The following is an 18,504-nucleotide window of genomic DNA, read 5'->3' as shown; positions in this document are numbered from 1 at the left end:
ACTCATCATCTGCCTATTTAATATACAACAGCTTCCCTGCTGGAACACAAAAGGGATGGAAACGAAGCGCCACCTGTGCATTAAAAAGGCTCTCAGTGATGAAAGTGGTGCATGAAAAACAGACGACTCACTCCAACACGCTAATCGAAGGACACGTTTACTCTGCATGGTTGTGCAAATGCAAAATAATAGTCTATTATAATACACAACCATGTTTCATAACTACACAGAGACAGCCACTGCAGCTGGGCGGGGGGGTAATGAGAAGCTTAATATGGTGATATTTTAAGACGGATATGTTGGCGTTACATGGAAAATGCATTATCTGATACCAAGATTGCTGCAATCACATCCAGTTATGTGTGATTTTGCTCCGATCATGTACCAAACACAAATACACAGTCGGCCCTCAGCACTGTGATGCTAATGTTTGTTTGTGTTTTTTATTTAGGCGCGTTAGAGCCAATTTGTTGAGCACTGAACCGCAGCAGCACCACAGAGTTTTCTGCTGGATGAATAACCTTCATAATGAAACACGGGTCAAGAGTGTTCATCAATCACCATTTCTGTTATATACACAGTGTTCATCACCAAATTCAAATACTTGACATCCCTGTGTAATGTGACAATCAAATACTATGTTCACCAGTGAGCAATTGTTTAATTGTTTAAAATGTCTAATTTTCACTGAATAAAATATTTCTTATAGTCAAAAATATGAGTCTGATCATTCTAGGGTTAAGTGTACAGGCGATAAATAAAATGAAACAAGACATTCCTTAGTGATTCACTTTACCTTTTCGAATGGAGCCCTCCTGTCCCACCACTCCATCTGAGTCCACATTCGTGACGTAGATGGGGAGGTCCCACCCTCGGCTGGACATGCCCCCTGCCACCGTCATACCCAGGGAGTCGTACGGTTCCTTAGTCAGAGTAACTGTCTTCTCGTAGCACGCAGGCTTCTGGCAAGAGTCCTTCACAGAGGAAATGTGGCAAATTAATAATGGCTGTTATCTCCAATTTTGTAAGGCCTTGACCTTTCTCTGTAAAGTACATTGAAGTAATGGACATTATGATTTGATAGTATATGAATAACACTGAACTCAAATGCTGAATTTCAAAAGCGACAGGGCTGTTTTTCCTTATGTCCCAATCTTACGCTTTATGGTCCCAACCTTTTGGTAAATGTTCATCTTTCAAGTATTCATATTCACTTAAACACTACATTTCAAGACCAAAACCTGACATGAACTCAACTGTTACACCAAGGTCACCTTCAGACTATATAAACTGATTAGATTTTACAGCAGCACATTTGCATATTAATAAGGACTGTTTTCTCTGGGGCCTGTGATAGCCCCTTAATGTTTGGACAATTCGTATGAAAACCACCTGTGATGTGCTATTGGGAGTCCAATGACAGAGACGTAGTTGCTAATTAATGAATGACCTCATTAGCATAAATGGTAATGTATATATGGCGGTTATGAGAGTGGAACCTCAGGCAGCTCAAGAGCCTTTTCATAATGTGTTTGATATAGAGAAACCGATTAATTCATAGACGTCATGATGTGCAATTTGATTTGGTGAAGGCGTTTGATATTCCGGGTGAGTGTGTGTCAGATGGGGGACGGCGAGGGAGCGTAATGAAAAACACACGGACACATTGAGGTTGATGGGATGTAGTGTGTGCTGCTTTGTCAATGTGCTGCATTCACACATTTCTGCTGCGCTCACAGGAGGAGAGCACTTGTGGTCACATGGTTCTGAGTATGGTGTCGCAGCGCAAACACCATCCACACGTAACTGCCTTCCAATGCAATGTGAAGTAGGTTGTAGTGTACTGTGTATTTAATATGTAATGGGGACTTTGATGGTGACAAAGACTCATCATATATAACATTTTTCTCCAGCAAAGTCAGAGGTAACCAACCTTAGTAGTGGCTACATTAAAAGGAGTCGTTTGACATGTACATTTGTGTCAGCATTGAGGCGGTAGAGAGTAACAGTATCTGTCTTTCCAGCTCCAGTAAAACTTAGAAATTGCAGTGACACATTATATCTCATTTGTTTAAACATAAATAAGCCAAAGGTTATACCACAAGGTGTTATGTAAGCTGTTTTCAGACATGCACTGAGGGACTGTATGTGCAAATGTCTGAACTTTCCCAGTAAGACCCCTTGAGCAACTATGTGAGAATACAGCAAGTGAGTAAGTGTGTTAATGACTTTCTAACTTGTGTCAGACGCAAAACAGATTAAAAAACACCCCAAAAGAATACAAGCATGAAAAAGAAGTGCTATACATGAATAACACACAGATGAAGATGTTAACTTGGAAAGACGATGAGATTTTAGAGCTTTCATTAGAAGGACAGATGCAAGAGTTGATGTAGTGTAAACAAGAATGGGACTTCGCAGCAGAAGTTATGTCCTGCCTCCTGCATGCTTTACCCAGACACCACCCCTCACCTGAATGTTAGGGACAAACATCTGTTTGGACCCAATGTTCGGAAGGTTTAGAGATGCATTTTTTATTTTTTGACGCAGCAATGCTAGCTGAATCTGGTTACGTGCTGTGGCATCATTTTAACACATCAGTTGTGAGAGCAGTATTAATCAATCAAAGAGATTTAGCCTGTTTGTCACTTTATTGCAGTATGTGCAGCATGTAGTGTTTTGACTAGAGATACACTAATGTAGTAATGTAGAGAAACTGACTTCACTGGCTGGAGAAAAGCTTTTGCTGCAGGATGGCAGATGATACTCTTAATCCTGCAGGGTGACGGGATGTTCTTTCTTTGTGGTGAAAGAAAGATGGCTGATACGAATGCAACAGCTCTGTGCGAGGCGAAGACTGTCTGCTGTACTGCCTGAATGACATGCTTTGATGGGAGAATAATAGTCTACCTCCATGGATCATTTGCACCTAAAAGGGAATTTTTATCAGGAGAAGGGGAGACGGTGGAACAAAGCTTTTCTCTGTGAATCTGTATGTGCTGCTCACCAGTAGTGTTTGCTCAATATCCACAGGGGAATATGGTGGGGGACCATCCATGCCCCACGGAGCTTCTTGTAAGATGTCTGGTGTTGGTAGGCAGATCTGACGAGACACTATGAAGTGGACACCCTCCTCGCTTGCCTAGAGACCATTCAGAGACAACAGAGATCAGACATTAGTTCCAAATGATACTGAGATAACAAGCATTCTTTCAAGATCACCACTCTTCTGTCTGCCTGGTATTTAAGGATACATCATTTCCAGTCTTAATATTAAGCTATGCATACTAGATAATGGTTAAAGTCATAGTGAACAAAGTCTCAGAAAGCAAATGAGCAAATTTCCCAGAAATATTTAACAGTTCCTTGATAAGTGGTCATCGCAGCATTACAGATAAAACGTTATTCGTGTATATCACTAAACAGAAAGACTCAGAGTGAAAGTATGTTTTTTTTCAGTTTGGGTGACTCATCCCTTCAATAACCGATTTGCTGGAAAATTCAAATTCACTGCCACCGAATAGCAACCTATTTTGCAATTCAAAGACCCACCAGTGAACTTGCCAGTCCCACTTTCATTCACACATTTAAATGAAAGTGCTCCAGTAGACCCACTTACGAGCTGGCTGCCTGCCCCCCCTCCCCTCACTCATTCCTCCGAGGTTTCCCCTGGTCTCTGCTGCACAGAGCTGACTCCTGAATTAGCCAGCTACAGCCCATTATTGCCTTAGTTGGACTAATTTAATTTCTTCCCTGCCAGTTCTTAATCTCTGACAGAGCATGCCTTCTCTGAGAGGCCATCTTGGCTCCTCAGAGATCCACAAGAGCCAGTCAGACTGCTCAGACAGGAACTGCGGGCCCAGAGACCCAGCACAGTCGGCCACAAACATTCTGCAATTAACTATGATTAGCAACAGACACACCACCATTGACTGGTATCAACCAGGAACCAGAGGCAGCTGCATGGCCCGGTCCATCAGGGAATCACCACAATTAAATACCATTAACTGCAGTGAGTGCAGACACAACAGCACAGTACAACACAATTAGCCTGAATCACCACAATTATCTTTAATACCTCAGAGACCCTGGGTAAGAACAGAGCCCAATGTTGTTTGCAGTCTGTAACAACTAATTTGAGTGTCACAACTATGAACTTTCTACAAAATGCTCAGACCTGCTGTCGAAGTTAAATCGATTCATTTAAAGGAAGACAGACTTTCCCTTGACCTTTGCTGACTGACCTGAATAAGCAGAGCAGCATGTTCTGGTGCTCCATAACGTAGATCGTGCCCGTTGATGGCCAGCACACGGTCACCAACACACAACTGTCCGTCACGAGCTGCCAGGCCGCCCTCCAGCAGGTGAAATATGAAAACTCCATGCTCATCTGGCCGCCTCACTAGCTTAATGCCCAGCTGCTCCTCTGGACTGCTTTTATTCAGGACCACATGGATGCTGTCATCCCTCAGGGGATGGTGGGGTAGGCCGTGAGATGGGTGACCCCCAGCGGCATCATGGCCGTGCCCATGGCCATGCAGGTGGCCATGTGAGTGTGAGCGGTAGCGATGGCGCTGCTCTCTGAGCACGGTTAGCCGGAGGAGTTGGCACGGCTGTTTGAGGGTCGTCACAGCGTAGCAGTGGGGTACATTGCTGATGTCGATGCCATTTACCTGAGACAGAAGTAAATTAATTATATTGATTCCTTCTTATTGACATGGGATACAACTGTAATCATCTCTGCCAAGGCGGTTGTGTTTTCATTGGTGTTTGTTTTGTTTTTATTTTGTATTTATTAACGGTATTACTCAGGAATTAGTGAACCAAGGATGAACCCATTAAATTTTGGAGCCGATCCAGATAAACGGGCAGATCCAAACAGAAATATCTCTGATCCAAACAAAAATCTGAATCTTGTGAATTTAAATATATATTCATGAGGGCGCTGTTAGGCCATTGTGGAAGAATGCGCTCTATTGAGTACCATTCTAGTTGTTTTGGTAATACCTTCAGGATCATGTCCCCAGGCAGCAAACGTCCATCCCGTGCAATGACACCTTCTCTGTAGATATCCTGGATGAGGATGCGAACCAAGGGGGTCTCATTGCCCCCAACAATGCTGATAGCCAGCGGATCTGAGGGATCTATCCGCGTGATCTTAATACTGGTAAGTTCTCCATCAGGGATCAGGTGATGGAGCTGAGGAAGAGCCAACACTAAAAAAGAAGATGAGAGAAGGAAAAGGATGATCATATTCTCACCGCATAATGACAAGAAAAACTACATTTGAAGAACAGCCAAATAAAACAGGAGAGGAGAGGAAGTGGGAGATGAAGTGAGTGTTGCAGAGTGAGAGAGAGACACATGGAGGAAGAGAAACTGAGAGGATCAGCGGTGGAACCAGCTGTCCCTACTCCCTCAGGTTAGTAAAATAAACTTGTACAAGCCAAAAGGGAAAATTTACTTGGCTGATTATACCGGTTGATGTTTTAGTGATTAGTCATATACATCTGTAGCAAGTATGCTTGGGAAAACCCGCAATTTCATATTTCCAAAGTTATTACTTGGGTGGGGATGTTTTTCTTGTGACAATATATCTACCCAAGGTTTTTAATTGCTGTCACAGCATGATATCAAAAACAAAAGCTGCTAATATTGGTTTTCAATTCAACACTATCAAGACACCGGAATTTGCCTTAACAATCAATACAGGATTTAATACGAAAATATTTTTCTAATATACGGTCAGTATTTTATCCCAACATTTCTGAGAAACATTTATTTTTCTGCCAGTTCTATCAACTTCTCTGGTGCACGCTCCTCCGTCACGCTCAGTGGTAAATTCAGCTTACCAGTAGAATGACACATCCTGGACTGGCCTATATGGAAGTGGGTGGGATTCTTTCCGACAGTTTTGGCCCTCGGCCTTGGCTAATAAATTACTGAGAAGATGTATCTCTTGCATTTCTTTTTCTTTGGTTATGAGAAATGTCTCCCTCTCCCTGTTCCTCAGTGGGCTCTCTCCCCCTGAGTCTCTCGCTCCATAGCCTCAGTCGTTCTTTCTACTCACGCTGCACTTTCTCCATTCCAAAGTCAATATTTTGCAGATTGCTCCAAGGGTGGAGAGCACATTTACACAGAGATCTGCAGCTATTATGTAACCCCTCCATCTCTCCATCCCACACCCTTTTCACCTCTGTCTCATCCTGTCATTTCTCTTTATTGTCATGCCCTCCTTAGGACATTGCTATGCCATAATTTCTTCCCTCAATTATTTTTTATGTATCTGCTCTTCCCTCCATTTTTCCTGTATGGATCAGTCCACACATTGAAGACCATTTAATATTGCAGCTGATCAGAGCTCACTCTCCATCCTCTGCCTATCTTGGTGTCTTTGGGAGCAGGCAACACAATGAATATTTAATCTATCCTCTCAGCCTCCACAGTGATGGCCACAGAGAATAATCTAGTCCCTGATCGTTCGTCATCCTTCATTCTTACGCAATACCACATTCCTTCTCCTCTTCTCATCATGCTGCTCTTCTACTTCCAACATTAAGCTCTTGGATACTTGGCTGTATTCCCGACTCTACTTTACCATACCATGAGGGTCATACTGTGGATATTACATTAAATATCTCTAGAGCACATTTTTTCTTCCACACAACATCTAACATGTCAAGAACACGGCTCTCTCCGCTACCACTCCCCCTCCTGATCCGTCTCTAGTGATGCACCAGTGGCATTACGCAATCTGCCACTGAATTATTAAAGAAACATATGCTACTGTTACGCTGTGGGCTCCCAGCTGTGTCACCATCCTTGTACAGCCAAGCATTGGACATACACACATTTGGGAGCGCGCACTCAAGTGCAGACTCAGCAGTGACATCACTCAATCAAGAAACATCACAAAAAAGTAAGAGATAGATGTATAGAGCTTGATCCATACCTTCCTGTGGAATTCCAGTGGAATTCCTGGTATTGTCTCTCTCCTCAGACGTCTCATTGCTCACTGCGTTGCCACTCTTGGTCCTCCGCAGGACACTGAATGCCCGGTTCAACCTCCTGAAGGAACGGCTCCTCACAGAAGATCGGTCAAAATTTCTGACTGCAATGGAGACATGGGAGAGAGAGAGAGGCATTTTATAGGTTACCTCACCCTCAACATGCCCGGACATGTCTGGATCGGCCTCCTTGCAGCCAGTGACATGCCTATTCAGGCTTTAGAGAACATTAAGAGTGAAAAACACAACTGTAGGGAAAAACCTCAAAAGATTTGTTCAGGTAAGAAGATTAAATACGTGTATGATCCCATCGGAATAATATAACCATGAGTTTTAAGGTTTACCTGATGCCAGACATTGTAGTTTTTAAATACTTTGAAATTTCAAAACTTTGGTCAGTTTTCAGCTGTCTGTTGATGTATGAATATGAAGCCATGTTTTTACAAGTGGGTGCCAGTTTAATACCCTTCTCCTGATAGGCAGTTGGTGGTGTGATATATAGCAATGCACCCAATAATAAAACTCAGTAAGTAAATATCAACTGGGCTATAACTCAAGTGACATTAATTTGTATTACCTAAACTCTCTCGCATATTTATCAATACAAAGTACCAATCCATCCATCCAACCATCCATCCATGAATCCAGTGTTTATAATGACCTTTAAGGGTCACAGGGTGGCTGGAGCCGATAATGATAACACATAAGGAACATGACTCATTAACCTGAATAAATGTAACTGAAAAAGCTGAGATATTTTAAATTTTTTCCCCTGGGGGGGTGTTTGAAGTAATGAAAAGGGAAAGAGAAGTATAGCAATAGATGGCAGTAATACACTTTGACATTGGTTGCCACCTGCCAATAAACCGCACAAAGAAGAAGTAGAAGAAGAAGCTATGATATTCAGAAAGACAGAACTAAAGAACTTGAACTGTATGAAAAGAAAAGTTTTGAAAGATAAAAGTGGAGCCTCCTTCAGCTTTTTCTTGTCTGAAAGTCCTTTTGTGTCTTTTCCTGGAGCCCTTTGTAGCAGGATCTGATGTGTCATCACAATGGTCTCACTGAAACGAAGGAGGGGTTTTTGGCCTCCACTCAGCCTTTTTTTCAGAGGTTTATTTGTTGAGCAACTTTCAACAAGACCAAACAGAGCATCCTCTTTGTGGATAGTGGAGCTGCTTTCAGCCAGTGGCTGTTTAATTAATAAATCCAATCTTTGCTGAGTATAGTTACATGGTTGCGTAACCACAGCAGTGATGTAACAAGACGTCGACTCTAATGACCATGTCCGAAAAAAAACCCTCCCAGAGAGAGTCTCGTCTGCTACTTTGCTTTTCGCAGAAAAAGACAGACGGGCAACAGGAGGCTGCAGTGGAGAGGCCCTGCTGCACTGAGCACAGGGCAGCAAGCCTCTGCAGCACCCCTCCCTCTCTCTGTGGGCTCGGGGAGATGCAAGGGCTCCTGACAGCCACATTACTCTTTAAAAGCCCCAGCCGCTTCTGGAGCTGACAGCTTGTTCAGCAGTAGTGCTGCTCGTGGTGGTGGTGGTGGTGGGCACCCGGCCGGCCGAGCCTAAAGTGCTGGTGCAGCGTCATTTGGTGTCCCCACTGCTCATGTTAGGGGCTGGAGGGAGCGATGGAGGGCCAGCGTAAGACACCCGTGACTGTTTCCTGGTTTCACAGGTGGGAGAGATGGAGGGAAAGCTTCGACCACATCATTCGGTATTAACATATCTCTCCTTCCTTTTTTTTTCTTGAGTACATAATGTACCTGCCCTCTCTGTGACTTTCTCTCTCTCTGCTTCTCTTGTGTTTTCTACAGAGAGATTTTATGGATTGGTGGAAAAAACAAGGCAGTAGAGCTAATTGGCTGATAGGATTTCTATCACAGATCATTAGGGAAAACAAAGACTGTGTTCGAGGGTGAACGAGTGGCTCGGCTGTATGTCGTGAGTCTACAGGTGTAAATATATGTTAGACATAGATTACTTGTATCAGGTTTTGACCGGGAGACTATGTAACTGTGACTAGAAAGCTCTACTCTCTCTATTGATTTTCAATCTGTCATTCTGGCTTAACACACACTCCCTCTAGCTGTCTCCCTCTCTCTCCCTCACTCGACAGATAACTTCAGGGTAACATCATGCAAGACTGAACATGACCACACACACACACACACACACACACACACACACACACACACACACACACACACACAGTACAAACATCCATACGCCCACTCACACTCACTCTTCTTGGAGCTGCTGCGGGCGGCCAGGCTGGTCGTGCTGCCTGACTGGCTGTTTTCCTCCATGCTGGGGTCGAAGGCAGGGTTGACCAGACCCGGGTCATCAGACAGGAGGGCCACGGCGGCAGAGGTGGGGCCGTCGCTGGGCAGCGTGGCGATGGTGAGCTCCGATGTGCTGTCGGTGCATTCGCCCTCCTGCGAGCGCCGCTTCCTGTCTGCTGAGAGCCCATAGTGAGAGGCCCCTTTACACCTGCACACAGAGGTCAGAAGGTCACTCTCAAACTCATATTACACAGATGGCATGGTGCACTTAATACCAGACATGTTAATGAAATGGTGACGTTGATGATTTGACATAGCATGCTGACATCCTGTAATGAACGACATGTCGAAGCAGCAAAAACCAAAAAACAGCACCGCTTATCACAGTAGAGTGAAAGTCAACAAATTCATGTTAACATCGAAGGAAAAGGTCATGTTCTTAAGAACTAATGTGAGCCGATTTCTGCATCTCCTCCAGCCCGAGGCTTTTTGCACACTGACCTCTGTCTTCTACTGAGACTGCCTCACACAAAGGCTGCTTATCTGACCTTAACACTCACACAGAACCTCTCCACGATACCACGCAGCCGCAACAGCAAATGTTGGGGTAATATGTTTCCCAACGCTCACACTTAGAAATCCACTCACAGTAGCTCGCTAAGAATGTACCAGGTATGTCATATTTACTCTCAAAAAGAAAAAGTGTCAGTTTCTGTTGCTTGAGCACCTTCTTTGTAAAACAATGCCTGCATCACATTTAGGATGGGCTTTCTCTGCGGCTTAGCCTGTGAGCATACACGACAGATGATTGAACACAAATGTAAGAAAACACTCATTACAGGGCGGAGAGGTTTGGAAACTGACACAACATTTGAATATAAAACTGAGATCGTCTGAATCAAATTCCCAAGTTGCAGGTGTCTTCTTGCTGTCAACATCCCCACAACACATTGACAAGGTCTCTCTCTTCTTCTCTCTCTCCCCCGTATTATGCTACATGCCATAAAAGGCTTTTTCATACTGACAAAATTAAATTGTGAATGTTTCTTTGTGAATTAAAGATATCCCTAAAGAGCAGGGAGTTGTATTGTTGGAGAATTTTTTTCTCCATATGTAAGCCATAAAGGCTTTGAGCTGACGCTTCATCAGAGGCAGGAATAACACTGGCTTGTCTCTCCGGCTGTCTCTGCGGGGCCATCAGCACAAACATTAACTGGGTTTTAATGAGCTGGATCAAACCCAGGCTCTGCTTCAACAGTAGCCCAGAAAAACAAGAGGGAGCAGCATCCATTCTCCTGTGCTGTAAGATGGAAGATGGGCTGGGTACCATGGACTCTTATATAAATGGATGTTAGGTGAAAAAGGAGGGGAGGTTAAGTAACAGCAAGGTTAAAACGGTGGCCATAATTACTGAGCCACAAAAGAAACAAGATTACAAGCTGGTGAGAGTCAGTGAGCATCACACATCATCACATGACAAGAAGCAGCCTCTTCAAAAACAGAGCTGTCTTGGTGGGTTGTACATTCTATCCATATATTTCACAGGGAAAATCTTCTCATCCTGAACTATGCTTTATATCTGTACCCATTGATCCCAGCTCTGTAACATAACACTGCAATACAGTGCATGTGTCTCTGCATGTGTGTGCATGTCTGTGTATCTGTGTGCGGGCAGTGCCCTTCTGAGTTATTCTTGTCCATCGATTCAGTTAGCAAATTGAATGCTATCAAGCATGTCCATGCACCAACACACCACTTAACTGAGTGAAGTGGTTGAATAGAGCAATATTTCAATCATCAGCAGAGGCGAGGGCAGAGCTGCAGTGTGGAAGGGGCAGAATCTTTCCTCGTGTCAGTCAGCATCAATTAGAGGAATTGAAGCTGAATGCAGCATGAAGGCTGGTGCCCACACAACTGTCTTCAAGTGGCTGCAGAGACTATTAGCGGGAAAGAAGAGTGACACCCCAAACAGATACATGTGCACACACACAAGTTTGCTAAGCTGTCTTTATCAGGACTCCGCACAGACTTCCATTCATTGGGGACCGCATAACCAAAACCTTATTCCTAACCTTAACCATGACCAATTAATGCTTAACCTTAACCTAACCACCATTCACATCAATACCCTGACCTTAACCAAAGGCTCAGAAATGGTGTTTTACCTCATTAGGACTTAGCTTTGGTCCCCGTAAGGTCTACTGGTCCTGACGAGGTCAGTGTTTATACAGGAAAAGGTACTAAACAGGAAACAAAAAGACCAAGCCTAGACCCTCAAACAGCTCTTTGAAGGTGTCTCAGAAGGTGAGGACGGCCAAATTGTCCTTACTTTCCCATAAATGTCCTCACTAGGTAAAGTCAACAAAATGGTCCTCAAAAAGATATCTGCACCCGGATACGAGTACAGACACAAATACACACACCTTATGACTTCAGAGGAAGTGACATGACAACGGGTGTGGATTGGTGTGGCTGTGGATCAGGAAATACAGCGGGGAAAAGAAATTGGCCACAATGTGACTGTATATGAAACTGATGGTCCCCACAACTTCAGTTATACCTAGACCACACACACACACACACACACACACACACACACACACACACACACACACACACACACACCTTTGATAGGTACTCAGATGGCAATACTGGTCTACTGACTACATGGAATGGAAAACTTAAGACAACATTCCCCTGTTTCACAGACGGTAGTGGAAAATGAGAAACCACAGTCAGTTAGTAGAGATGGGAAAATACTGTTGAATACAGATTGGTTCAGTTAAATAAATCTTACAGACCACCCAACATTTTTAGTCCAGGTATAAATTAATGCACACTGCTCAAATAATTTGAGTCAGAGTCTCTCAGGGTCTATGACTGTACAGGAACTTACAGTCTTTATTTCACTGAGTGAAAATGATAAAGCTGAATTAAATGTATATTTGGTGGTGTCCCACCAATAGGGAACAACAGATTCAAGTTGCAGCTTTGATAAGTAGCAGAATAACATAAAGGCACATTCCACTACAGAGTCTGTGATGCAGCAGCAGCACAGCCATTGTTTATTGTGCGAGTGGTTTATTAGAAGGTTTGTCTCCCTGTAATTAAAATCTCCTTCCTCTGGGGGGTATAGGAGATGCCTTAAAGCCATATTTCAGCTGCTTAGACTTTTAATGTTTAAGGGCATAGTGTGTGCTGTCTGAGGTTACAGGCAGGCAAGCATGACAGAAACCCCTTGTCTTTCTCACCAGGGTGGTCTTGGAGCTTTGAGAGCCGAGGTAAGCGAGCCAATTAAGTCTGCACGCCGCAGAGGTGAAGCGCTCGCAAAGACTTCCACGTCTACACACTCTCCCTTCTTATTTTCTTCCTTCCTTTCTTTCTCTCTTGAAAAACAAACATTCTTTTTGTGTGCAAAGATGGAAGTTTGAGTGCTTATGCAAAGCTGTCCTCTTTTTTTTCCCATGAAGCATAATTTTTTTCAGGGGATGATCACTGAGCTTAGAGGATGCTCATTAGCGCTGCAGTATCCTTGTCTTGGTCAGCACAGCCTCGGTTATCACATCATCTCTCTAAACCCTGGGATCTGTGGCCAGATAAGGAGCAAAGACACCAAAACATGCTTAGCGCTCCTCCATGTCCTCCTCCTCCTCCTCCTCTCCTCCACTGTCTCTCCAATGCAATAATGATATACCCATGGTGCTCGCAGTGACACGGTGGTCTTGTGGAAGCACTCTGGCTGTGATACAAACAGCCTTGTTCTTGCGATGTGAAATAAACACCAGCTCACGACTCATCAAAGCCTGTGGGATTCTCCAATCCTCTTTAGGGGTGAGTGGATTATCCTTACTAACCCAAATACTCTCTCCGCTCCCTGACTGCCACCAACAATCGTGTTGGGCCACACTCTGCACACTGTCCAAATTACCTCCAATTCCAGGTCAGACAGTCAGATCCAGCAATTGTGCTCTGTCTGGGTGCACATATTCACCTGCTGCAGACGTGTTGCACACTGTAATCAGACAACTGGCTTGGTATCTAAAGCATCTCTGTGGGGTGCAGCTGGCTTACCTCTGCATGATCCACAGTTTGAGTGGGGACTTCTTGTACTCTCCACTGTCGCCGCTTCTTGTTCGCAGTGGTAACTTTTAGGTTGCTTTATAATTTTGTAATTTTATATGTTTTGACCTAACTATGTAAGGTGCCTTGAGATATTTTATGTGGTGATTGGTGCAACATAATTAAAACTTGATTGTCTTTAATGACTTTTCATCTGTGTGCTTTTCTTCCTACTGCCTTATTAATGTGAGAGCAGCACCAGGTAATCTTCTTCTTTTCTTATAAAATACACCAGCAACACCTGACATGTAAGAACGTCAGACACATAGGAGAGCGTCTTCACAGTGTATCTGGTGGTAGATGACAGGTTTTGTTTTCACAGAGTAATGTGTAGAAAGTGTGTGACGGATGGAAGGTTTCCTCGTGTGAAAAAAGAATGCAAGAGGATCTTAAAAGTAAGAGAATGTGTGTGAGAGTTTATTCTCTGAACATTAATGAACATGGGAATGCACAGACACAATTGGTGCAAAATTCAATGACTTATTAGCCGTCTGTTAGTTTAAGCACAGAAATGTCCTCATTCCTAATCCATCTGCAGCTGAAATTTAATTTATTCCCATCTCTAACAAATGTCTCATGATAAAGACGAATAATGCAAAGAAAATAATCCTGCCTGCCTTTACTCATCATCTAATCCAGCTGATACCAGGATGAAGCTCCTGAGAGAAGATTGTCTGTCCAGAATAGCCTTTGGCTAAGACCCTTTAAAGAGAAACTTGCTCTGCAATAGACTGAGCAGAGGAAACAACAACAAATCACAGCCCTCTGGGGAAGCACCTGTGGCCCCTAACATGCACAAACACAATGAAGCCAAACAAGACTGCTGGTGCTGCGTCCAATAATTCAATTTAGTTTGATTAAGGACTGAATTTACTCCTTGATTAGATTAATGGATCAATTATTACTTTGTCCAAGACTTAGCGCTGTGGCTCAGGAGGTAGAGGGGATCATCCACTAACCACAAGGTTGGTGGTTTGATTCCCGGCTCCTGCAGTCTCCATTCAGAACCTCTATATACCCTACGATGGCTGTGTCGACAGTTTATGAAAGGTGTGTGTATAGAAGTGCTGTATAGGTGAATGTGGCTTATAATGTAAAGCTCTATGAGAGGTCCATAAGACTTTATACATGCCATTTACAATTCCATTTACTTGGGTCACTTTACATCACAGTGTTTTAGTTGAGAAAGAGAAACAGATAAATATATAGCTTACTCACTGATATATAGAGAGGGCGAGACAGAGAGAAGGGAGTGAGCGACACGAAGACAGACAGAGTAATCCAGTTAATGATGAACTAGAAGAGTGTGATCAAAGGATGTGCTTGTGTGTTGGTTGTATGCGCCTGCTGTGCAGGGTAATCTGGAGCTGGAGGAGACACTCTCTGTCGTCGTGAGAGGAAATTTCAGCTAAGCTTGTTTGCAAAGACAGATCTGCTAAATTGAAGTAGGAGGCGAGGCTTAGTTGGGTGTGACTTCTTACAGCCTTTTGAAAAAAAAAGAAGATGTAAACACAAACCAAAAGCGAATGTGCGCTGGAGACACATAGCACACAAATCCTGTCTTTGAGTCTGAACTTTCCATTGTGCTTCACCAGCAATGGCAGGCTTGGCAGGTTTGGCGTGCTTACTGCGTCTGTGCGTTCAACAAGTGCACGAGAGACGAGGCCTCCCAGCCACCACAGTCTCAGCTGAGTCAGCCTGAAAGAGCCCCAACACTGAGTCATGGGTTTTCAGCCAATCAATATGTACAATCATCAGTTGAGCCCTGACCCCATGATCAGGCAGGAAGGACATTTATGCAGCATTTATTGTGTCAGTGTCTGGTGGATGGAAGAAAGGAATGTCACACTACGTCTGTCAACAAAGAAGAGCACAGGAGGCACTACAGCAGATTTAATCACTGCTCTCTGGCTGAGCTGGATCTCAGCTTACTAATGCACCTTACATATGTCCACCTCAACTGTGGCAGCTTTCCATCCTGCAGTGAAATACTATGTGTACTCTCACTGAAGTGCAGATGACTGACTGTAAATCCCTGTACACTACGCTACATGACCACAGAGAATCCCCACTAGGCGGCTGTCCCACGTTGCTCTTGGCACCTTTTAGCCTATATTTCTCACTCTATGCCACACTAGCCCTTGGCAGTGTCCTGATTTCTCTACCTCCACGTGCCATGGTACTACAGCCTGAAACGGGGCCCAACCCAAAGCCCTGGCACTCAGTGGGGCATCGCTCACGTGAGAGATTAACTCCACACTGCTCTCCTCTCTGCTGTCAGTTACACCCCACTGGCTCGCTGCTCTGCAGGCCGCTCAAACGGAACCTTACTGCAGATTAGCCCGCTGCAGACAGGAGGAGGTAGTAAATTTTCCATGTTAAACATGTCATGCCTCAAAAACCCTCAACAGCAGCCAGAGTCTGAGGCACCCAGAGGCACCAAGATAACAGATTTCCATTTTTACAACATTAGAATCTTCATCGATTTGTCTGCGAAAGAGGGTCTGATTAACAAATACAACATATCCAAGCGTAGTAAACTGACTATAAAAAACAACATGCAGCGCTCAGCCCCATCTTTAAAGCCTATCTGGATGCTGACACTAACACCTGTTCTCCTGGCTTGTGCTGCCGTATTTGGGCTTGAACAGAAACACATCTGAGAGGACCGCTCTGCTCAAGTGAACACATTGACCTGCTGCTCACTTCTCTCATGAATAAATGAATAAATGCATAATTCATCCGCATTTATGTGACTGTGTATTTACACATGCGTCGCACACACTTCAATTATACATGTAAAACGTGTTGTTTCATGCCATTTTGTTTTATGGAAAGTGTAATGTGCAGTATTAAATATATACATTGGTCTGATTGTTTGTAAACACATTGCAGTGTCCTCTACATGTGTCCTTGCCCCATGTTTCCTTTCACGCTTCATTATGTGTGCAGTGCTCACTGCTTCACACTGTTGTATCTTATAGACTCTGTGTAGCCGTGCATATAAATGCTCCCATGATGGAGCAGCCGAATGTGCTCCGTAGTGTAAATGCCATAATCAAATAATTAAGCTGATTTACATATTATCTACTTCCAGAGCTGTGCGAGTTGTTGATGAGGGCAGGAAGTGGGCTCATGATTTTTATCTCTCAACCACTTTCAGCCTGGACGTTCCTGTATCTCTGGCCTGCCAGTTACAGCAACGAGACAGGGAGAGCTGCCTCACCACAGAGCAGGGATTAATATTTAATCCAAACAAAAGTCTAATTAGTGAAGCCTTCCCCACACTCAGAGCGGCTATGTGGGCCTAAGAGGTTACGGCGAGGTGCGCTGCCTTAGACTTGGAGAGGAAGCTGGCATAAACTAATGACTGGTGTTGTTCAGATCCAGCAAATGCGTGGCAAGCGGGTGGCTAATCTTGTTAGGATGCGTCCATGCTGAAGATGTCCGGAGTGCCAGGACTGCGCTCAGCTCTCTGTGATCAAACACCTCTTAGATGAGGGCTGAAAGGACGGAAGCTAAGCTAATCATAATGTTTGAGACATGTTAGCTGTGGCCCAGAAATGAACGTGGATTAATCATTAATGCTCTATGGTACTGTGCTTTAAGAGGAGGGTGTGTGGGCTGGGGGAGGGAATAGTGTTTATGTGTCTTAGGAGGAAACAAATATCCCCATCTAGGTGCTGTCCTCTGTGCGGGTGCAATGTTTGTATTGGTTGGTGCTGACAGAGTAAAATGTCAGTAACTATATTAAGCATTTCATCACAGAGAAGCATTTACTCTCCTCTTTCATTGTTAGTCCCATCTAAACCCTGTGTACATCAGCCAATATATAGTCTGTGAGCCAGACAGACTGCAGCCACTCTCACTTCTCCTACTGTAGTGATCATGCATTGGTAGGCATCAGAAAAAGGAAGAGCTGAGGGAGAAAGGTGAGTGAAAAGAGGGAGCAGGAAAAACCTGGAGGCTTCTCCTGTCAACAGCAGTATGGATAAAGATGAATGGTGTGCCACTGCTCTCCAGCCAGGCAGAAAAACACCACGTCCGCGTTTGTCTGCTCCTGGCTTCTCTCTGTGTCATGTCATAATCAGCAAAAAAAGACAGATACACTGCCTGACTATCAATGTTTCTCACAAGGTGCGTTTAAGTTAATGTCAAATATGTCTTATCTATTTCCAAGGAACTCCTCACTAAGATGACCCTCATACTGCGAGGGGTGCCATCACCATGGCAGCCATATGTATGGCCAGATGGACTGCAGACACAGGAAGTGAACTTATACCCTCTTGTCTCCTCTCCGCTATACCGCTCATCCATGTCACTTCCACTCTCACTGCATCCTTCTCCTCCTCTGTTCTTTCTTGCTTTCAGATGTGAGTATTCCTCCTCGTCTAACCTTTCCTATCCATTTGCCAACATTGGCTTTTCTCTCCTTTTCTTTTCTCTCGTCTTTGGCATCCATGGCCGTCCAATGTTGGCTCTTGGTGTCCGCTTGAGCCAAAAGCTCCACTCAGAGGAAAGAGCATACAATGAAATGAGGGGATTTGCGGAGGCTCGTCATTGTTCCATGTATTCATGCAGTATAATGGGACATTTCCGCCAGGGCTGGAGAGACGAGCGGTAGCCCAGCTTAGGGATCAGAGAGCCCCGGCTTCACATGGAGCTGCTGGGTATAGTCAATATTAACTCCCACACAAAGAGAGTCTGGGGGCCACTACAGAGCAGAAGTTCCGAGGACAAGGAGTCGGGAGAAAAGATGTATCGAGTCAAGAGATGACAGCAATGTTTGTCTGTTCTTTTGTTGGTTTAGCTTAATGAAAATATTGTTTCAGATTCCCACTATTTTCCTCATATTTCAAACTAAATGATTAATGTTCATTGTAAACACATTTCGCAGATCAGTCAGTGATGTAATCAATCCTTAGTTGCAGCTCCAATGCTGACACACAGATAAGAGGCTTGTTTCCATGGTGTCAAAATGCAACAACATTCGACACGCTGCCAATCTTGTTTACAGTGAATAAATATCAGAGGTTCAGAGAATGAACAAGAACTGCTTGTTATGTTATTTTATGCTCCATTTATATTAGAA

At 44.0% G+C, this 18,504-nt stretch overlaps 1 protein-coding gene across 4 annotated transcripts in view; it reads right to left on the bottom strand.

Annotated features, from left to right (window-relative positions):
* lnx1 (ligand of numb-protein X 1) overlaps positions 1-18,504 on the bottom strand; it is a 32,801-nt gene that overhangs the window by 2,544 nt on the left and 11,753 nt on the right. For 2 of the 4 annotated variants that reach the window (XM_020080381.2, XM_020080383.2), the window contains 6 exons: positions 9,248-9,501; positions 6,953-7,111; positions 5,008-5,216; positions 4,245-4,673; positions 3,008-3,142; positions 797-974 (listed from right to left, as the gene is read on the bottom strand). In XM_020080381.2, the coding sequence (XP_019935940.1) occupies positions 797-974; positions 3,008-3,142; positions 4,245-4,673; positions 5,008-5,216; positions 6,953-7,111; positions 9,248-9,501 (1,364 nt within the window). The remainder of the gene's footprint in view (positions 1-796; positions 975-3,007; positions 3,143-4,244; positions 4,674-5,007; positions 5,217-6,952; positions 7,112-9,247; positions 9,502-18,504) is intronic. The other 2 variants (XM_020080382.2, XM_020080384.2) reach the window with 1 other exon arrangement.

This window comes from Paralichthys olivaceus, chromosome 3 (genome assembly GCF_024713975.1).
Source record: "Paralichthys olivaceus isolate ysfri-2021 chromosome 3, ASM2471397v2, whole genome shotgun sequence".
Lineage (NCBI taxonomy): Eukaryota > Metazoa > Chordata > Actinopteri > Pleuronectiformes > Paralichthyidae > Paralichthys > Paralichthys olivaceus.
This window is presented reverse-complemented; position numbering and strand designations above follow the sequence as displayed.